General features: G+C 48.0%; 1 protein-coding gene across 1 annotated transcript in view; it reads right to left on the bottom strand.

Annotated features, from left to right (window-relative positions):
• ANTXR1 (ANTXR cell adhesion molecule 1) overlaps positions 1-22565 on the bottom strand; it is a 232098-nt gene that overhangs the window by 54303 nt on the left and 155230 nt on the right. The window contains exons 15-17 of the mRNA XM_062209569.1: positions 12735-12830; positions 12046-12213; positions 2444-2524 (exon numbers count right to left, since the gene is read on the bottom strand). Coding sequence (XP_062065553.1) covers positions 2444-2524; positions 12046-12213; positions 12735-12830 — 345 coding nt within the window. The remainder of the gene's footprint in view (positions 1-2443; positions 2525-12045; positions 12214-12734; positions 12831-22565) is intronic.

Below are 22565 nucleotides of genomic sequence, written 5' to 3'. Positions count from 1 at the left end.
GGGGTTTACATTCTCATTGTTGTTGTTCAGATATATTCCACACAATTTTTAAAACTTGGGAATATTTTTAGTATCTCTGATTTTTTTGGCCAAAATCATTATGCCATGTATGTTTGTAGTATTCCTATATAAAGAAAAAAATGGTGAGGGGCCGGAGCTGTGGTGCAGTGGGTTAACGCCCTGGCCTGAGGCGCCGGCATCCCATATGAGACCCGGCTGCTTCACTTCTGATCCAGCTCTCTGCTTTGGCCTGGGAGAGCAGTGGAAGGTGGCCCAAGTCCTTGGGCCCCCTGCACCCACATGGGAGACCTGGAGGAAGCTCCTGGCTCCTGGCTTCCAATCAGCGCAGCTCCGGCTGTTGTGACCAATTGGGGAGTGAACCATCAGATGGAGGACCTCTCTCTCTCTCTCTCTGCCTCTCCTCTCTCTGTGTGGCTCTGACTTTCATATAAATAAATAAATCTTAAAAAAAAAGTGAATATGTGTTTGTATGAATGATTAACTGGAAATGTTTATGGAATTAGCTAATTTATATTCACCTTTTATTATATATAGATTTCTAATGCTTTTCATTTCTGTATAATTTAAACTTCATTTAAATAAATTAATTAAATATTTCTAAAAATTATGAAAATCTTCAAATGTCAATATAACGTTCGTTCAGAATTAGTGGTAAAAGACTCACTTTGGAAGTCATTCATTAGAGGGAATTCCATGTGTTTTGTTCCATTGATCTTGGATTTATACAATCAGCCTTTCATCACCAAACACTGGTGATTCTTGCATTTTATAAGATATAGTGTTTCTACCTTCTCTCTGTCCTACATCTCTGCACATTGTAGATTCTTTCGGGTTTATGAATTTTGTTTGACCAAAGTGTCCAGTGGAGAATAGAATGCTAAAGCATTTTAATGGAGATTTTAAAAACTGTTCAAAGAGGCGGGGGAGGGGGCTTGTGCATTGTACCTGCATATTCTGTTACAAACAGCAGTATGGCTGAACCCTAGTTTAGGTATCTTTTTTTTTTTTTCCCCCAGACATATGATTTGTAAGACCAAACACTTTCCTAAGTATTAACTTTCTTGAGTACTCACTTTGTGGTCTATGCCCATTTCTGTCAACTGTACAGTTTTTACTTTAAAATTTGCTATAGAAATTTGTTCTGGTTGACTTTTGCAGGAAGAACCCTCCACAAATTCCTCATGTCATGAGGACCAAGTTCACCCTGCATTTATACAAACTGCTTTCATGTCAGACTTGTCTCATGTCCCTGCCATGACTTGGAGCAGGAAAAGCTAATTGGGCTCAGGCTGGAACCAGCTGTTAGACTTTGGATAGAATCCCCTCAGCCATAGGCACCCGTGATCAACAGCTGCACAAGGAAGGCCTGCCTACCAGGCTCCACTCCATGGTTTACTGGCTATACCATGCTGCAGACAGAGCAGGGTAAACCAACCGCAGTGTGGCTTTAACCATGTGGCCAACCATCCGCAGACAGAACAGCACGAAGTAAAGCAGCGTAATGATGCTGGCCGCTGATGGAAGGCGGAGAGGTTAGGAGACCTGGCCTGAAGTCTCCCAGCCAGGAAGGAAATGATGTTCCAGCCCGGTCTGCCTGATTTGAAAGGAGGTCTACACTAGAGACTTCCTTTCACTTCTGAGTTAATGTGTCTGATTCCCAAGGAAGAGGATGGAAGATGCGAGTTGCTGGTGGAGAAGGGAGAACCTGGCCCCAGGCGTTGCTCTGCCAAACTCCCAAAAGGGAGGTTAGCTCTTCGAACAAAAGCTATGGCAGGATTTCGGCAAAACTGAGGTTGTTTCCAGGATTGTCACCTACTCTCAGAACCAGAAGGAGTTAGCCAATTTCTGTTGTCTTTGCTTTCTCTTTTTCAAAATGTAGGCAAGGTCTGGATGGTTCCTAAAGTCTCTGCTGGCTCTACCCTCTGTTCTCCTCTTGGTTAGAGGCAACCAAGCCTGAACCTGGTAGTCCCTGGACAAACCTTTCCCCAGGTGATCCCTCTGTGGCCTCGGACCAGCTGGGTGTAGCTCCTGCGGGAAGACAGCAGGAGTTTCCACAGCCCCTTGTTCCCTCTTGCCCTGTGCTGCTGTCACTCAGATCCTCGCCACTGGCCAGGATGGCTGAGGACCAACACACCTGCCTCCTGGGTCTGCCCAGAGCACAAGCCAGTGCTGTTTTATCACTCACTGTAATTGTACACGGAGAAGCTCAAGTGAAATCCAACATATTTCTGTCAAATCCTTTTCAGAAAACCAAATAAAAACTCAAGATCTTGTAACAAATAGGTATCAGTATCGGCTTGCCACAACATGAAGGGAGAGCTGGATTTGTCTATCTGGAATTATTCTAACTCTACAAAGACACAGGGAGACAGAAGAAGTGTGTGTGTGTGTGTGTGTGTTTGGCCATTAATGAGAGTCTTACCGTGTCTCCTGGCTGTGGACGCATCACGGACACACGATCGTACCCTTTCCTTAGCAGGACCCACAAGGCATCGAGTTTTCCCTGAAATAAAACAAACGCACGAAGATTACATAGGAAAGCAGACCAGTGGCCAGCCACTGTAGACTCACAGAACCGTCTGTGCATCTGAAGTCATGCAAAGAGCACAGCTCCAACAACATGGCTGTGACAACCCTGGTGACTCTCCAGGGTCACATATCCAGACCCTCAAGGATCGTGATGGAGACGGAGCCCCAAGTGCAGCCCCAAGTTTGCTAACAGAAAGCGCACTCTGGCTCCCGGCAGCTGTCCTCACCTCATTTCTGGGCATGTCCTGACACCACGAGTTCATCCTTTCAACATTCACTTAGTTTTTCACTGCACTTGGTACTCAGAGTTCATAAATGAGGACAATGATGATAAATTCTGGACAATCAGTAAATACAAGGACCCTCGGATGCAGATTCCTAGCTGTCTACAGGGCTCACTCAGCAGCTACAACTAGCTCTGGAGGCCCAGGCTTTAGAGACAAATGACCAAACATTACAGATGTACTCAAAAGTGCAAGGTGCTTGGACATGTGTTCTCCCATTTAATTCTCTCAACAAGTTCAAAGATTGGCAGAGAGGAAACGGAGAGTCGGAGAGAACCAGTAACTTTCCCAAAGGCACACAGCCTTTAAACTGGAGAGCTGTGACTGGAACCCACCCGTCCCAATCCAAATCACATATATTTCCTATCACAACAATGGCGGATTCTTCCTCATGCAGATCTTCTGGCTACAAGATTTAATTTAGATCCTTTCGAACAGAGTTTCCAAGCTGTGGGCTACAACCTTTTAAGATCTTCACAAAGTCAATTTTGTGTGTTCGCACCAGAATTTTTAAGAAATAGAATAGGGAGAATGAGTATTACTTTGTGAAAGATGTGGTTCATCTGTGTGTGTGTGTGTGTGTGTGTGATAGAGACAGAGAGACAGACAGACTGACAGTATGTGTATAAGTGGGCATCTGATGGGCCAGAATGTAAATGTATTTCCCACTGAGGTCTCAGGAACGTTTGAGAACACCGATTTGGAAGAGGCCTTTGAATGACAGCACTGGAAAGGAGGGGAAGCCTAGAGAGTTCAAGTTTTAAATGCAAAGCCTTTTGGTGGCAGTCAGTTCCTGGTGGGTAACAGACACATCTAAAAAATCGTATTCTTGAGCCTTTATCAACTGTTGTTCAAGGTCCCGTGGGTTAAACTTTGTCTTGCCCAGTGTACTGTTTCTCATTTATTTTGGCAAGGAGTTTTCAAAAGCCTTTAAAAATATTTTCAAACGACTTTAGAATGCTGGATAGAACTGCTGCCGCGTGCAACATGGTTTTCTGCATTAAACTGTTTCAATCAGCAGCTAAATGTTTTCCTTTAAGGTTCTTTGGGATAAGCATTTATATTTCAGGATATTACCAGGTGGATTTCTTGGATGAATGCCTCTTTTTCTTTCTCTCTTTTTAGAGGTGTGTGGGGGAGACACCCATTAGTTGGCTTTGTAAAATCAGCCCACCCACAGTGTGGATTCAAACCATTCAACTCTTCGACACATGAGGAGCAATGAGATGGAGCTGAAAAAAGAAAACGTGGCTGTTGAAGAAGTATATTAACTAACTTAGGAAAAGCTGAAGAAGAGCGTTAATTAACTCAGCAGGAATTGAACGCTGCCTGCCTAGCCAAAGAGCTGAACGACCTGCGTGCAGGATACCAGGAGAACGAGCAGCAAATTGCGTGCCTTTGCTGCAGCCTTTCGAGCTGCAGTGTCTCGGTGTGAAGTGACAGGTTAGACTGCCTGAGTCTGGGGTCCGGTCAGCCCCTCAGCACCTCTGTGGCCTGGACAAGCCGCTGCATCTCCCTAAGCCTCACTTTTTCTCACCTTCAAAATAGAGATAGTAACACTGTCTACTCTATAGACTTATTCTAAGGTTTAAAACCCAATATTGAAGTTAGGTACCTGGCTCATAGACGGTATCCATTAAATGTTACCCATGGTCATGGCAAAGTCATGAAGATGAGAATTCGGGGGCTCCATAGAAAGATGGGAAGGCATATAATGCAGAGTGTTAAGAAGCCAGTGATTTGAACTTTGCAAGCTTCTAACTGCCCATCCGCTATCTGGGCTCCACCAATCATCAATCCCTCTTTCCCTCCAACCATACAGTTTTCACCTTTCTTGGGTTTCGGCCCCAATAACTCCCCCAGAACTGAAGTCACCTACAGCATCTCGACTGCCGGATGCCTCTGCACTCAGGAGAGATCTGCTGGGGTTGGGCCTTCTCTCCGGACACTGTCCTTTGGTCTCGGGGCTGCCAGCCTCCGGCTGCTCCGTTCTCCCTCTCTGATTAGTCCAGTTCAGCTTCCTTTGCTCCTCGCCCTCTGCCTCTGCCTGACAGGCTGGTGCTCCCTTTGCTGTTCTTCCATTTTCATCGCTTGTTCTGAGTGCTCTTATCTGATCTCACCCATGGAACTTCTACCTATCTGCTGATGGCTCACAAATGCTGTCTTCAGCTTGGTCCTCTCTAGATCTCTAGATCTGGGAAATCCCTGACCTATGAGATCTTATTTGTAATGTTGGTATAGCACAGGTATAAGGAACCAATCATCACAAATGCAATTAAGTCTCTTCTCCCCAAACCTGCCCCCAGTTTGCATATTATGCCTTGGTTCACGGCATCACTGTCCATCTACGCAGTCAGCATGGACACCAGAGGATCCCACTAACCTTCTCTGTCTCCGTCTGCCACCTCCTCACGTCCACATCAACGTTTCGGGGATGTGATCTCTGCAGCAGCTCTCCCACTGTCTCTTCCTACCCAGCCCCGCCCGCCAGCTCCATGGCTCCCGCCTAGGTGCAGGCCTTATGACCTGTCACTCATTCTGTAGTTTCCTGATTCTTCTTTTACCTCTAGGTTCCTTGTCCTCTCTCCATCTGTTGGCAAGTAAGGTATTTCATTGGTAGCCCAAATGAGTGCATTGCAGTCAAACCATGAAATAGCTTACTAGTCGTGTGAATTTGGGTGAGTTACCTACTCTCTATGCCTTTATTTCTCCATTTCTAAGTGGAAGGGGTAGTGTTTCTACTTCTGGGGGCTGATGTGAGAAAGCACTTGAAACTGGTGGACTTGGGGTGCAGCTGTCATCTAAGTGATCTGTTGTCATTGGCTCCTCTAGCCAAGGTGAGTCCAGCTGGTTCCAGTTGTTTCCTGAGTGTTCCAAGTTCTGATCATCCCACAGATGAACCGAAGTCTCCAGTGTGTGGCAGGACCACCAACACTCTGGCTAAAAATCTACACAACCGGTTCCTCTTTCTACTCCTACATCAGGTTACCTTTTATGCAAGAGTTGAAGTACACTTTTTCTAAAGAGCGCTCTCAGCCAACTAAGAAGGCATGAAAATAATTCTCCAAAGTCAGGGAGAAGTGCATGACAGAAGCTCTGGGAGCCTTGACTTTCTGAATGTAGGCAGATGTCTGTCATTTAAAGACCATAGCGCAATGGGCTGACTGTGAGGCCAGAAGTGCCTGAGAAGGTTCTTCTAACCAGTCCCTGGGCTTTCCCTAAAGCTGACACCACTTTATTTATCTCAGATGTGAGTGTCCATCTTGCCTGAGCCTCCGCATGGGATGCAGGTAATACGCTGGTCCTCACTCCTCAGGAGCAGCACCGAACAGCTTCTGAGACGCTAGGACAGCGATTTCCCCATAGGGTACATTAGCTGACACTTAAAAATAGCTTCTTTGCTCATGAAGTCGAAGTGTTTTGACTATAAAATGAAAAATTTACCAATTCCAGGCTTCCACACTGCATCTCCCTCGGCCCCAGACAGTAACTTCCAACCCACAAAGACAGACAAACTGGAAGTTCTGTGTAAACGCGAGCTTTCATGTTCTGTAAACAATGAACCTGCCACTCACCCGCCTGTTTACGGCTGCCTTTCCTTTTCTCTCTCTCTTTTGATAGGCTGCAGCTGTTCGTCTCTTCTGGTTTGTCTGCTTTAACTAACTGGAAGTCAGAGTTTGAGATTTTTGAGAGTCTCTCAACTTCTGGGACCACTATCGATTGATGCTTGAATTTTTATACCTTGAAACACATGGTAAATAGTGTAACTTGGGCTTCCTCTCAAATGATGCAAATTCATGGATAAAGTTGGGATTTTCTGTACACACATTTTTCTCTCATTTAAGTCCTTCTTTAAAAGAAGTAGCCAGAGACGGACAGGATCTGGTCCACATCAGCAGGACATCTGACGACCCTGAATGCTCTGCAATGCTTCCCTGGCTACGCACAGATCTGTTCAGTTCAGTTCATGCCTGCGTGCTGCGAGGTTGAAGTGTTTACGTTCAAGGACAACAGGTGGGCCCGACAGGCAGTGGACAGAAGACCATCCCCTTCCCGGGTCCTTCCAAGCGGCTCAGGCTAGCCCCGCCCCTCATAGTCTGGCTCTCTTGCACAGAACAGCCTGTCTGCCTGGTAAGCCAGGGTCTGGCTTTTCTCAGTTAGCTGACATTTCTGTCATTTTTAGTCACATAGAGGAGCTACTGGAGAAGGAGAAAAATGGTTTCTCCGACCTTGCAAGTGTTCCGACAAACCGGAACTCAGTTGTGGCTTCAATTGGATCCAGTGGTCATGCACTCTTGCTGGGCAAGACTTGCCTGAAACGGTCAGTCCCAATTTAATGAGAAGCATGGGGTATTGTAAAATCCAGGAGGGGAAAACCGAGCAAAGGAAAATCCAGGCTAAGTATCAGGGAACAATTCCCGATCACGAGCCCGGGATGAGGAAGAAGGGAAGTGTGGCCGGTGCGGTCAGAGTCTCAGATCAGACTGCGGGCCTGGGAGGGGCTGGGGAAGAGCGTGCGGTGGACAACTTCCTCATGTGACCTCCACGGGCTTTGCATGGTGAGTGTGCTCACCTGCTACGCCATTCCATTTCATGAAAAGTGAGTCCAGTGCAAGACCTGGAAATATGTTTATGGCTCTGGCCACATCTCTGGGGAGCTAGGAGCCTTCTCAGTGGCCACTGAAAGCTTCGTGCCAGGTAGAGGGGTTCTCCCTGGGTGTAGTGGGGACCAAGAGTGGACATGTCAGTCCCATGAGCTGCCTGCCCACATCCTTTCCTGCATTTCTCTGCCTTCCTTGGAAACCTGCCACCACACCCCCCCTCCACCCGCCGGCTTCCCTTTGGCTTGGCCAACAGGTGGCCCCAGAAGGCGACGAGCAAGCAAGAGGAGGGAGAGGTGAGGGTGTTTGTTCCTTCGGCTCTGCCCTGCCGCCCTGCTGCATTCTACAGGCAGGGGTCTGCACACGCTTTCTGGAAAGAGTCAAAGAATAAATTTAAAACTAAATTTTCTGTAAAGGGCTTTTCAACTCAAGAGACAAAATTAAGGATAGTATCTGGGTGGTTATATAGCCATTTAAAATGTAACCACTTAGGGGCTGGTGCCATGGCGCATTAGGTTAATCCTCTGCCTGCAGCGCCTGCATCCCATATGGGCACTGGTTCTAGTCCTGGCTGCCCCTCTTCTAGTCTGGCTCTCTGCTATGGCCTGGGAAAGCAGAAGATGGCCCAAGTCCTTGGGCCCCGTACCCATGTGGGAGACCAGGAAGAAGTACCTGGCTCCTGGCTTCGGATTGGCACAGCTATGGCAGTTGCAGCCATTTGGGGAGTGAACCAACAGAAGGAAGACCTTTCTCTCTGTCTCTCCCTCTCACTGTCTGTAACTCTAACTCTCAAATAAAATAAATAAAATACTTAAAAAAATAAATAAAATGTAACCACTTCAAAATATAAAAACCAGGCAGATATATGGCTTAGTTTTAAGATACAGATTGGGGCTGGCGCCGCGGTTCAATAGGCTAATCTTCTGCCTGCGGTGCCGGCACACCGAGTTCTAGTCCTGGTCGGGGCGCCAGATGATGTCCCGGTAGCTCCTCTTCCACTCCAGCTCTCTGCTATGGCCCGGGAGTGCAGTGGAGGATGGCCCAAGTGCTTGGGCCCTGCACCCCCCCCATGGGAGACCAGGATAAGCACCTGGCTCCTGCCTTCGGATCAGTGTGGTACGCCGGCCACAGCACACCGGTTGCCGCGGCAGCCATTGGAGGGTGAACCAACGGCAAAAGGAAGACCTTTCTCTCTGTCTCTCTCTCACTGTCTACTCTGCCTGTCAAAAAAAAAAAAAAAAAAAAGATACAGATTGGGACGCTCACATCCCGTATAGGAGTGTCTGAGTTCAGATCCCGGCTCAGCTCATGATTCCAGCATTCCTGCTAATGTGTGCATTGGGAGGTGGCTGGGATTGGCTCAAGTAGCTGGGTCCCTGTAACCCCTGTGAGAGACCTGAATTAAGTTCCTGACTCCTGGAGTGAACCAGTGGATAGGAGGGGTGTGTGTGTATGTGTGTGTGTGTTTGTCTCCCTGTCTCTCGAATAATAAATAAATAAAATGTGACAACATATCCTTAGCTTGTGGGTGACAGATTTCAGTGGCTGACTTTGGCTTCATGGCTGAGGCTCCCACTGGGTGGTCTCTTCTCCAGGACTGTGGCTCTCACTGGGCTCCGGGAGCAGTGTCCGCCCCCTTCCTTTGGGGCCCAGGAGTGAGTGTAGCAGCTTCTGCTGTTACTAGTTGCCAGGTGCCTCACCATCCCTGTGGGTTCCCTTTGTAAAGTGAGTTCATGGTACCAACATGAGGCCAACCCTCATGTTGACCAAGGCTTAGCAAATGTCTGTAGGTATCAGAGCTAGAATGGGGCTCGCCGTGGAGCCTGCAGTGTGTTCAAGGACAGGGATGCTAAGGCTCTGGTAGCGGGAACACACAGTATGCATTGCTATTCTCGAATTCCTTTCTGTGCTTCTATGCTCCTTGTTCCACCTTTCACTCACCCACCCAGCCCAGATACACATAAGATGAGCATTTTCTCTCTCTTTTCTCAAAGAGAGGGCAAGGACAATGTCCCCCTGGACAGAGTGTACCAAAGTGATCTGATTGGCACGACACACTGGGAGTGGTTTCGCAATTACACCCTATGCCCCAGCCCTTTAACAGGAGATGGTGGCATCCTTCCGGTGTGCCAAGTTCAATGCTATTTACAGGGAATTAAAAGCATAACTGGCGTCTATAGTGGAGAGACTGTAACTGGTGGAGAGATGGTAACTAAACATGAGTACTCACACCAGTTGGTGGGTCACACATGTCTTACCTAGAGGAAGGAGACGGGAATGTATTGGCCTTGGTGTTCCTCCAGGCAGGAGGCACCTTCATGCCTTCTCCTGTCCAAAAGGAGGCCCCACCTGAGGCCCTTGGTAAGTCCACCATCAACACAGGTCTTTTCCATCTGACCTTTTGACTCCCGAACCACTAAACATCAACCCAGTAATTGTGTTTGTGCTAAAAGTGGATCCCATGTGAACTCTGGTGTGGGTCTCCTTGCTGAGTCTGTTGACAAATCACTGAGGGATGATCGTGGCCTCTTTAATAATCCAGGCGCTGCACTTCCAGCCTCCTGGGAATCTCCTAGGGAATGCTGGCTGGAACCTGTGGCTGGGCCTCACCCTGAACTCCCTGATTCACTAGATCTTGGGGCCCCCACATGCACATTTCTAACAAGTTCTTGGGTGATGTCGATGCTGCTGGTCCAGGAACCACACTTGGAGAACCGGTGGTTTAATACAATGACTAAGAAGGAAGCTCGGCAGTGGTCATTCAGGCAATGGATACTGTGTAGGGAGCTTGGATGTGAAGTTTGCAAAGGGATGCCTTGAGGCTAGAGGGGGTTTCACTTGATGAGAAAAAGTGGCTAAGTTGTGAGGACCAGTATGCTTCTGGAGGTGTTTTTTGAGACTCTAAGTCAACCAGGCCTGGGCATCTGCATTTTCAAGTGTTCCCAAGTGTTTCTGGTACTCAGCCAGGTTTGAGAAGCTCTGCGTGTTCAGTATCTAGTAGTATCTGGCACATAAGTAGGTACACAACAAATAATCATTGAACCGATACCAATTCCAAGTGGGTGTTGGGAGTATTTTCAAGTTGCTACATGTTTTGGTCCCTATCCTTATTTATATCCTAAAACTCAGTTCAAAACTAACAGTTAATGGAGGAATAGCATGCTCTTACACAGAAATTAATCCTTGAAACAGCAGTAATGTTCTGACAACGTCCAAGATCACTGAAATGAACATGTAGCTATAACCAAAGACATGGTGTTAGTCACAAGGTACAAATTCCTGAAAACGATGTACTAGAAAAAAATCCCCTTTCTGTTTCGTCTCTGAGAGTCTGCCTGGCTCCTTCCTGTCTACACAAGGATGCACGCTACTGCATGTTCCCCATGAGGAAAGAATTAGGAGCAAACAGCTGTTTGTCAAGCAAGCTGCGTTTCGCCCACATCTTTCCAGAGTTCAATCCATCGCTCCAGGGGGACTTATCTTGAAAAAGAATCTCATTGCTTCAAACACGGCAAACCCAAATGGAAACGCATTACAATTTGTGTGAGCTTGAGCTAGCTCAGCTGAGAAAGGCCAACCATCGCTGGAGTCTCACTCCTTTGTTTGAAATGGTATTTCTTTTGCTTTTGTAGGATGAAGGACTACTAAAATGAGCAGCTCATGGTGAAAATGATTTCTGGTGCCACGAGAAGAGAGGTGAGGCTCTGTGTGTGTGTTGTATGGAGTGGTGATGGGGACTGACCTGATACTGAGTCCTTCATCTGTGGCCCTGGCACTGCCCCTGTTCTGTTTGGAGCATGGACTGGAGGCTATGGCCTTGATTTGGGGCCTTGGCTTTTAGACCTCTACCTATGTCAGTTATCTCCTGAATGAAATGAGGGAGCAGGGACAGATTCCATCTGGAGTCTCCTCAGCTAGGAGTTTCTAGTTCTCTCTGACACTTGGCACAGCACAGATGCTTAATGGCCAGGTGGAAGAGCAAGGGTGTTGACCTGAGCACATGGATTGAAAAAGCCACTTGTACCTAAGAGGAAAGCAAGATGCCTGCAGAAGGCATGAACTGCCTCCTATTGCTTATGTGTCCCAAGAAGCCAAAGAGGATTCCAAGTGCTAGAGCTGTGTGGGGAAGAGACATGGCGGTGAACAATGGAGATGTTCTCACGACCAGGACGAGTGAGTCTTAGATCCATGGCTAATGAGACGCACTGGTGGGAATCTTAGATAAAGGGGAATTACTCCCCTGGGATAATGGGGGATCTTGGACAAAGGGCCTCTGTGATGGCAAGAAGTCGGTGGCACGAAGGAGAGGTTGCTTACACAGTGAAGCTGTGAGGTGCTATGGAAATGCATAAGGAACTCCTGGGGCTACTGCTCACAGCCCGTGCTCATTTCACTACCTTGCCTTGGTGATTGCTAAAAAACTCACTTTACAATATCCAAAATGTAGAAACTAGGAAAGTAATTACTTGCATTTTTTAAGTCCCCAACTTTAGAAATTTGTAAAAGCTGGATTTGGGGTTGATAGTTCATCATGCCCAAAGATTCTGATTCTTACTCTATAAGTGTTTTATCAGGAATGATGATGGATTTTTGAGTAGAAAGAGACACACCTTGATTGGAGAGTACCACTTCCGGGGAGAAGAAGGCCGACGCATATTGTTGTTGAGATTTCGAGGCTCAGGGAATTCGTACTCCTGCTCTGGCATCTTGACTCTTGCGTTCTTTGCCTTTTCCAACTTAGCGCCTTCTTCTGTGGAGCCCTTTTCTCCCCAGCGAACCTAAGGTAAATCAAATACAATACAGCCGAATGACAAAATAGAGCATGCTGCCCTTGAGAAGGGCGATGACAAGTCCCTGTGATGCGGGAGACAAGTGCTACCCAATTCCCAGTTCCTTTGGTTTTCTGAAGGTCGGGGAAGAGGGGGAGGTGTGGAAAAGGGATAGGGGAAGAGCTAAAGCACAGAGAAAATGAGCCACGTGGATGGATATCGAGGGGAGGGATAGCCCAGGCAGTGGGATAATATGTGCAAAGGCCCCACAGGCCCGGCTAACTTGGATTTTATTCCAGTGACAAAGGAAATCAATGAGGGATCTGAGCAGATGAGTGACCTGCTCTCACTCATGGTGGGCAAGATAGGGGTGCCCAGTTAAGAGTCTGTACCTTCTGTCTCTCATCTTCCTGCCCCGCAATCCACATTCCCACCCAACATCGAGCCTGAGTTGTGACCCATTTGCTTTGGGTTTCCATTATTCAGCAGTCAGCACACAGAGATAAGTGCCCATTAAGTTGCCCTCTTACCTCCATCCTCTTAATGCCACCAACGCCTCTCCCGCCATAATAAGAGGCATCTACCGTAGGCCATTTCTTCTTAGGCAGACCATCATCATCTTCTTCCTGCAGAGAGATGGTGACACATGAAGGGAGCAAAGCACACAGCTTTGGGCCCACTATGGCACTGTGCATAGGGGTGGAGCTTTTCAAGTCAGGCCTTCTGGGTTAATACCCCATGCTACTTCTCACTGGGACATTGGGCAAGTCGCATAACCCACCTAAACTTACATTCCGTGTCTGTAAGGTGGGAATGAAAGCAGTGCTATTGATAAGTTGCTGGCACAGTTATGAGACCTGTTCCTTTTTTGCTTCCCTATTCCTTTGTAGGGGATCTCATCTAATTCCATCAGTACACTGGTGACCTGTGAACCGCCATCTTCAGTCTTGACTCCTCTGAGCTCCAACTGTCACTCATGTCTTCTCTTGGGGCTAATAAACACAACAACAACACCATGGCAAAGAGAAGTCTTCATTTCCTCACTCCATACCTGCTCTTCCTACAATCTTCCCCACTGTCTGGGAGTCACTCTCTCTTCTTCAAAAAAAGTTTATTTTTATTTATTTGAAAGGGAGAGCAAGAGTGAACCAGAGAGAGGATTTTCCATCTACTCGTTTGCTTCTCAAATTCCCATGATATGTGGGGCTGGCTCAGGCTGAAGCCAGGAGTCTGGATCTTCATCTGGGTCTCCCATGTGAGTGACAGGGACCCGAGGACTTGAGCCATCATCTGCTACCTCCCAGGGTGTGTAGTAGCAGAAAGCTGGAATCGGGAGTGGAGCCAGGACTTGAATCCGGTCACCCTGATATGAGGAGCCCCAAGAGGGTATCCTAACCACTGCCCCAAACTCCTGTCCCTGGGAAGTACTCTTGAATCTTTCTGCTTCCCCACTACCCCTCCTACACCCTGTGCCAATTTGTCAGCAAGTTCTGTTGCCCCTAAAAGATCCCAAACCTATTGAGTTTTCCATCTCCACCATCACTGCCGTACTGGGTCTAAGCCCTCATGAGCTTTCTCCTGGGTACTGTGATGGCCTCTTAGCTAGCCTCTCTGTTGCCCTTGTACTCCAACAACCTGTTCTCTTCTCTGCCAAACAGTAGACTAGATGCAAACCCTCATTCTGCCCTGCATGCTGTGCGTTTGCTCAGCACCCACACCGTGCCCTCCCCCTGCCCCACTCGCTGCACCCCGCCCTCGTCCTCTGTTCTGCAGATCTTTCAGTACATTCCAGTCTGAAAGCTTGTGCATAAGCCATCTCCTTGTCTGGGAATGCTTTTCCCCGACTTCTCAGGGCTGAATCTTCTTATTACTCCTCGGAGAGGTCCTTCCTGGACTTTCTTCCAAAGTACTCCCAGTCTCTTGATTCCATCAATCTGTTTTATTTTTAGCAACAAATCTCATCATGACTTGAAATTTATTTAGCCTGTCTCGTCTCTCCACACTAGAATGCAAGTTCTAAAGGAGTTTTTGCTCATTTGTCCTGCTCGCCATTACGTTCCCTGCTTACAGAACAGCACTACTCAGTATGCAATGAGCGCCCCAGAATATCTGTTGACTTTACAAATAAATTTAATGAAATGACTCAAATGAAACAGTTAACCCAGCGTTTGCAATTTAACTCAGAGACAGGAGTTAGCACTTACTTGTCAAACAAACTGATAGGAATTTATATAGGAACATGTACTACTATAGTTTTCATAATTTTGTGACTATTTTAAAATTTACATGAGTGAAGTTAAACATCTTTTCAGTTGGTCATTGTTGACAGCCCTTGCCTATATTCCTGGCAGACTATGATCTGTTTCCTTTTTATTTGTTGAATTCTTTATTCAGTAGAACCAATAAACCTTTGACTACAATGTAAGTTAAAAATGTTATCTCAAGGGGCTGGTGCTGTGGCGCAGTGGGTTAACGCCCTGGCCTGAAGCTCCAGCATCCCATATGGGCATTGGTTTGAGACCTGGCTGTTCCACTTCCTATCCAGCTCTCTGCTATGGCCTGGGAAAGCAGTAGAAGATGACCCAAGTCCTTGGGCCCCTGCACCCATGTGGGAGACGAAGAAGAAGCTCCTGCCTCTTGGCTCCGGATTGGCACAGCTCCGGCTATTGTGGCCAATTGGGGAGTGAACCATCGGATGGAAGACACCCCTCCACCCCCGCCTCTCTTTACTTCTCTGTGTAACTCTGACTTTCAAATAAATTAATAAAAATCTTAAAAAAAAGCTATCTCAAAAAAAAAAGCTAGCACTTAAAATATTTTTAAGGTGAAAGGAGAAATCAAGAGGAACTTGTAACTTTATGGAGGGAAAAGGCAAGGATAATAGCAAAACCACTCTTTTATGTTGGCACTGTCATTATTCCAGTCATGGGGAGAATTCGCACCCTGTGCAGTCACAGATAGATAACGAGGAAGCGCTGCGATTTCCCTGCACGGTAAGGAAAGGAAGCAGAGGAAGGAGCCAAAGAGGGGGAGACTGCTCAGAGGAGCCTACTGCTCACAACCTTGTTTTGGAGAGCCGAGGACTCAGCAGGGAGCCTTTTGTAGGGTCTTCGCCACTGTGTGGGAAGGGGCACTTGCTCTGTGCAGGAGGTAAGGCGCAGAGCAAGGACAAGAGGTCAGCAGAACAGTCAGGACCAGAGGGGCCAAAGCCACACAGGAACGCATCAGCACAAGAAGATTCTCAGAGTGCAACGTGCTTGGGAATGGACAGGCTTCTTTGAAAACAGTTTTCACAATTTATTGGTATCTGCAAGGACGGAGGGATCGTGTCCTCCTGGAGGACCTGCAGTGTTCTGCAGCTGACACGTGGGCCCCCTCCCACTATGCCACCCTGAGCCTGTGACTGCTGACAGCAATGATTCTGTTGATTCCTGTGTTCTAGGTGCACAGCTCGTGTGCACCAGACACAAGCTCAATCCGTGATCATCAGTGTTGATGGCTAATAACCCTTGAATCTCGGGAGAGGCATGTGGTGCTGTCATTCCCAGTTCAGAGCCCAGGAGTAGGTTAAGTGACTTAGGCCATCAGCTTCTATATGGCGTAGCTGGGTTTGAACTCAGGCAGCCCTGTTCTTATCTGATTGCTTTCTGGTGTTGGAAGGTTCTGGGTTTTGTTCCTTGCATTGTGCTTTTCCAATCATTTGATGGTATCACATGTGTTATGCTAATTTACGACTTCTCATCCCTTGAACTTGCCAAATTTCATGATCTATAACAACAAAACATGACAAAAACAAAACCCACAAGACAATAAAGTGCTTTAATTCTTAGCATTTTACCTTGTAATGCAACTTCAGAAAGTTTTTTCACTTTACGATTCTAGAGCAGGAACTGGATGCGTCACACATACATGGCTAAACTTTACCGCCAGAGATGGGCGTGTGCGTCTGCGTACGTGGCGCACAGATACGTAAAATGGGCCTCCAACAGCCTGGGCCTCCCTGGGCTGGGGGCGGGGCAGGGAGAGCGGGGTTTCCCAAGGAGGTAACAGAAATTCTATCTCCTAAAATTCCAAGATGAAAGCCGCTTTATTCAATAGGAGACCGCAGTGGTCTCATGAGCTTTCTAATTTTTTCAATTACAGGAGTGCAAACATTAGAGACCATCTAATTCAGCCTTTTCATTGCATGGAAGGAGGCCGCCAGAGCCACACAAATGAAGCGACCCATGGTGGGCACGTCCTGCTCCGGCTGATGCCTTGGCCTGGGACCCTCCACTCCCCAATGCCCACACTTTAAGATATAAGCCTAAAGGTGGATTTGCAATCGGCTCTAATTCCCAAACTCCCTGAGGGCCTAGGCGACAACGCACATCCTTGGTTTCCAGGGCTCCAGGCCGCCCTCTCCACCCTGCTCTACCCCAGCCGCCCCCCCCCCCCCCCCCGACTTGAGAAATTGTTCCACGCGCTCATGCTCCCTCAAGCCCGTCCTTCTGTGCCCCCGACGCGAGCTTGCTTTGCCAGACTCTAACAATAACAGCGAAAGGCGACACAAAGGCCAAGGTCTGACCAACGGAGAGTCAGAGTGTGCCCTGCAGTAAGTAAGCAGGGCTCGGTTTACACGTTCTGGAGAGGGGAGGGTTTTGCAATTCCTAGGAAGTGAAGGAGCCTTTGAAGTAGCTTTTCATTTGGCTGAAAACGGAGGGAGGAAAACCGCAGTCCCCAGCAAGCCCACTAAGAAACTCTGCAGCACAGGAGGGTGAATTCTGCGTCTAATCAGAGGGAAAGGGCTCTTGGGCAGTGTCCCCTACCGCCACCCTTCAAGGATGTCGCCGGGCTGGAGGGGAGAACACAGGTATAGAAATCCTTAGTGTGAACCACCTTTATTTTAGTAAAAAAGGAAACAGAAACCCTTGACGTCCTCTGTGGTTACTGGAAGACAAGACTGGCTGTGCCAAATGGCTTTGTATGAGCAAAGTGGCAGGAATTGGGGACTTGGGCCATCTGGCAGGAGAGCAACAGAACTAAGCCACCAGCAAACTGCCAGGGCCCCTGCGGAGATGGCTGGAAAACCCCGCAGCAGTGGGGATGCGGGGATGGTAAGGGCTGGGCCAATTCACCCTGCTGTCAGTTGTTAGCTGTGCTGTGTCGTCACCCTGCCCTTTGACTTTTAAAACCTTTTGTAAAAATCACTCTGTAGATGGGGCCTGGTGCCAGGGGTGCCTTGGAGTGTAGCAATCGGGTTTGCTGGAGGGAGTCTGGCAATGAAGAAGAAAACTCAGAAGTAGGAAGTAGGAGCTGGAGGTGACTGGAAGAAGTGGCAGAGAGCAGGGGAGAGGCTGGTTTCCCATGGGGGGGGGGGCTGTGTTTGGGAGGATGTGGTGGCCCCAGATGTCCACTTGGCTGACGTTGGGTAGCCCAAGTGGCAGCATGTTCTCGGATGGCAGAAGCCCATTAGGGCCTGATTGTCCTCACAAACCCTAGTGTAGCCTGGGCAGAAACAGCTGTGGAATATGCAGTGGGATGTGCTCACTGGCCAGCCCTATACCTGGATCAGTCCCGTGCTGTCCTCGGACGCTGAACTTTGCCATTGTTCCCAGTCCAGCCAGGATTTTGTAGAGCTCCCGCTCCAACCTTCAGTGCTGCCTCTGCTTAGAAACCCGTGCCCACGTCCACCTGTCCTCTAAGACAAATGCAGTGTATCCGGTGAAGGGCTCCCCGGTTTCCCAGAGAATTCAGCTGCTTCCCTTCTTGTGTTCCCGCAGCTGTCTGTGTTGACCTCCACTCACTGAAGAAGTGGTTAACTGTCAGTTATTCAGCAAGCAAGCAAGTAAAGGGGGGAGGTCTCTGAGCCTGGGGGCTGCCCCACTCCTCTCTGCGGATTGCTCTGGACATCGTCACCGACTTGATGTGAATAGTGTCCCCCATCGTCACCGACTTGATGTGAATAGTGTCCCCAGAACTGTGCGTGTGGTGGCTCTCTGACTCAAGGCTTTCACAGCCCTGTTAAAGCTCCTGTATCAGCTTCTCTGCTACTCACTTGCTAGAAGAGCTAATGGCCAGTTAGAACCAAGTGGCTCTCAACCCCCAGCTCTCTGTGGGTATTGGTGGTAACTACTGAGGAAAAGGAGAACATAACTGAGACAGCATCGAGCCCAGTGAAATAGTTTAAAATCAGCTTTTGAGTTAATTTTAAATTTTATAGAACAGTAACACATCTTAAACCCATATGATAAGACCTATATGGCCCCAAATAAGGGTCCTTTATTTGTCCATTCCTTCATTGGCTCTTTTAAGCAACTGTGGCTGAGCGCCCGTTGCTTGTTGGCAGTGGTTTATTTTGAGAAAAATAAAGAGAAGGCAGCTGTCAACAAGATAGCTTATGCTAACAGAGGGATGAGTTATCTGAGAAGGATGAGGTGAAGCCCAGGACTAAGGTCACAGTGACCCCCAGGTCTGTAAGGCTCTGGACGGCTCTGGAGCGCAGATTCTAGTGCAGACCTGGCTTGTCTGTCTCATCTGGTCTTCGGGGCTAAGCCAGAGAAATCCCCCTCAATGCCAGTCTCAGGAGTGAATTCCTAGGATTGGACTAGCAAGCCTCAGAAAAATCTAGCAGCTCTTTTAAGTAGAAAATATTCCAAAGAACTTAAGATTTCCCGGTTCTGAGTTGTACCGAACATTCACATCTGTTCATATACACACGATGACTGTCTTGTCTTCTTCAATAAAGAATAGTGTGTTTATTTTCTTCGTAGCAATGCTCCTTTTTGAAAAGAAAATTAAACTACTGATTTCTGGGCCTGCTCTAGGATTCCTGTTTGGAGTGCGCATGAGTGTGTGTGAGTGTGTGAGAGAAATGACTGGTGGCCCCTGGCAGGAAGATGCCTGGCAATAGCTCTGGGGCGAGGGCTACTCCAGTGTCTGTGTAGATACAGCTGGAGGGCTGCCAGGTCTGCTGTTGTCCGGGAATCCACCTTGTCTGGCCCTAGACGAGTTGTATAATTTTCCGTGGCTCAGTTTTCCTATTGTAAAATTTCTTGCCACTGAGAAATTGTTAAGATTAGTGGCTGCAGTAAAAATTTGGAAATAAGTTCATCATCAAAAGCCAGGTGCTTATCATTCATTGGATGCCCACCCCATGTCAGTGCCTTCAATACACATTCTCCAAAGAGGCCCGGGTATTCTCTCTCTCTTTATCTCCCCCTCTATCTGTTTTAGCTTCCCTCCCTCCTTTTTTCCCTTCTCCCTTCCACCCACCCACATAGATCAACCCATACACATTCTAAAGCTTCACCACAAGATGCGGTGATGTGGGAGTGTGGGACAGAAGACAGCCCTGGAAATATGGGGCTGAAGAGGGTGAAAGACAAGAGCTTTGCAGTAGGGCTGTGAACCTAGAGCACACAAGACAGTGGCCATCTGCATATCAAAGGGATAGTAGGTCCTGTCAAGGGTCACCTGGGAGGCCACCTGGGGGGTGATGACATTGTCACTCAAGGAAGTAGCACTTGACAGAGGCCTCACTGCTGGCTGCAGGAGTTCAGCACTCCTCAGAGTCAGGTGAGGAAGGACTGCTCCATGCCTCCCTTTCTTTTTTCTTTTTCTTTTTTTGACAGGCAGAGTGGACAGTGAGAGAGAGAGACAGAGAGAAAGGTCTTCCTTTGCCATTGGTTCACCCTCCAATGGCCACCGCGGCCGGCGCGCTGCGGCTGGCGCACCGCGCTGATCCGAAGGCAGGAGCCAGATGTTTATCCTGGTCTCCCACTGGGTGCAGGGCCCAAGCACCTGGGCCATCCTCCACTGCACTCCTGGGCCACAGCAGAGAGCTGGCCTGGAAGAGGGGCAACCAGGACAGAATCCGGCTCCCCGACCGGGACTAGAACCCGATGTGCCAGCGCCACAGGCGGAAGATTAGCCTATTGAGCCTCGGTGCCGGCCGACGCCTCCCTTTCAAGCATAAGTTCTATCCCAGTCCCATCACTTGGGACCTGTGTGATCTTGGTTTTTTTTTTTTTTTTTTTTTTTTTTGACAGAGTTAGACAGTGAGAGAGAGAGAGAGAGAGAGACAGAGAGAAAAGTCTTCCTTCCATTGGTTCACCCCCCAAATGGCTGCCACGTCTGGAGCTACGCTGATCTGAAGCCAGGAGCCAGGTGCCTCCTCCTGGTCTCCCATGCGGGTGCAGGGGCCCAAGCACTTGGGGCATCCTCCACTGCCCTCCTGGGCCACAACAGAGAGCTGGACTGGAAGAGGAGCAACCGGAACTAGAACCCAGCGCCCACATGGGATGCCGGCGCCGCAGGCAGAGGATTAACCAAGTGCGCCATGGCGTCGGCCCCTGGGTGAGCTATTCTAACCTCAGTATACCTCAGCTTTTCAACTATGCAATGGAGATCCTAATTGTACACCTTTGTTCCCTGGCTGTTGAATGATCAAACAAAACATTCCAGACAACTCGCTTTGCACAGTTTCCCGCAGAGTTGTCAATGTGTAATGTTATCTCTAGGAGTGACTATTATTATTTCAGTTTTCACAGACTCAGATGCAGTATACACCTGGAATCTGCCCTGCTCCCTAATCAGGGTTGATAAGGTCACCTCTGCGTAGGTCTCCTGCTATACCTCCTGCATGGAACCTCACTTGCTATCACAGCACACAGCTCATTCTAGACTGGCTGACTGAACAGCACCTTTAAGATAGTTTATGCTAACAGAAGAGTTAAAAAAACGGGATGGCTACTTAACGTGCCTTTCACTTCCATTGCTTTTGACTTTCCCGGTGCCCCCAGATCAGATCCTAAGGCCTTAATTCCCCTGATGCTAAAAAGTATGATGTTTAAACTTTTATTGTCCAGGTCTCTCGTTTGGGTAGTTTCTTGATTTATTTCTGACATCCTGTTTAATTGATAAATACAGAGGGTTTCAAAGAGAAATGAGAGGGAGTGGTGGGCTCTAGCCTCCAGGAAGGCAATGTTTTATTTTTCATCAGCAATCTGTCTATCCCAGTCTAGCCAAAGCAGTGTGGTTAAGTAGGAAAACTGCATGTGGGGTGGGCATTTGACCTAGCAATTAAGACACTGGTTAGTATGCTTACATACATTGAGTAACTGAGTTTGATACCTGGCTCTGGTTCCTGGCTTCAGCTTCTTGCTAATGTAGACTCCAGGAGGCAGCAGCAATTGGGTTGCTGCCAACCACATGGGAGATCTAGGTTGTGCTCCTGGCTCCCAGGAGGGAGCTATTGGAGGCATTACAATTGGCTATTGCAGGCATATGGGGAGTGAACCAGAAGATGGGCACTCTCTATCAGTCTCTCTCTGCTTCACCAATAAATAAATAAACAAACAAATAAACACATGAACCCTGCAGGCAAATACGTGAAGAGGGCTGGCATTGTGGCGCAGCAGGTTAAGTTAACAGTCGTTTTGCCAGCATCCCGTTCAATGTGCCAGTTTGAGTCCTGGCTGCTTGGCTTCCAATCCAGCTCTCTGCTATTGTGCCTGGGAAGGCAGCAGAAAGATGGCCCATGTTTGGGCCCTTGCCAGCCACGTGGATCCTAGCTCCTGACTTTGGATTGGCCCAGCTCCCGCTGTTGAGGCCATTTGGGGAGTGAGCTAGCGCTTAATTGTTCACATTTATGGCGGAGAACGTCTGACTTCATATTGCTATTAATTGGATTAGATAGCTATTAATTGTATGAAGCTTTCTGAAGCTAGGTCAGAGGTGAATTAGATATAGATGCTGACTTTCAAGTAGCTAAACTTTGATACAGAAGGCAGAGACAATAAAACACCCTGGGAATGCCCTGGGGAGGAGGAATGGGGAACTGACTGGTGAAGGGACACTGTGTGTAGCACACGAGCTGTGCTTGAAGCACTGGCATATTTCGAAGACAGGGAGCTGGGCAGGAAGAGGTTGTCTGGATTCAGACTGCTTTTCAGAGCATGGGCTAAGTGACGTTATCTGTTTCTGTGGGATTTCTTCCTTTTTTTTTTTCCCCTCTGCCAAAACACATTGGGAAGGAGATTAGGCTGCCTAACTCACAGGGCCAAGGACCCCTTGGGCCCACACACATGCTGAGGCAATCACACAGCCTGTAGGTAGCCTGTCCCTGGCCAGCCCGGAAACCCCATGAAGCCTAACGCTACCCTGTCAATCTCAAGTAGCCAAGGCTGCCCTTCAGTTTCAGGAATCAGGTTTGCTTTCTTCTGGTGAAAGTACAACTTCTAGAAAAATAAGCAAAACTGGAGAAAAAAAAAAATCTACTGTCTTTCTTTGCTGTTAGCCATTCTTTCCAGATGATTTTCTGATTTGGACCACCCCTTCTTTTTTTTTTTTTTTTTTTTTTTTCTGCTCCAAAGTTGTGT

Source organism: Lepus europaeus, chromosome 13 (assembly GCF_033115175.1).
Source record: "Lepus europaeus isolate LE1 chromosome 13, mLepTim1.pri, whole genome shotgun sequence".
In the NCBI taxonomy this organism is placed as follows: domain Eukaryota; kingdom Metazoa; phylum Chordata; class Mammalia; order Lagomorpha; family Leporidae; genus Lepus; species Lepus europaeus.
Note: the sequence above shows the minus strand (reverse complement) of the source record. Positions and strands in the feature narration are given on the sequence as shown.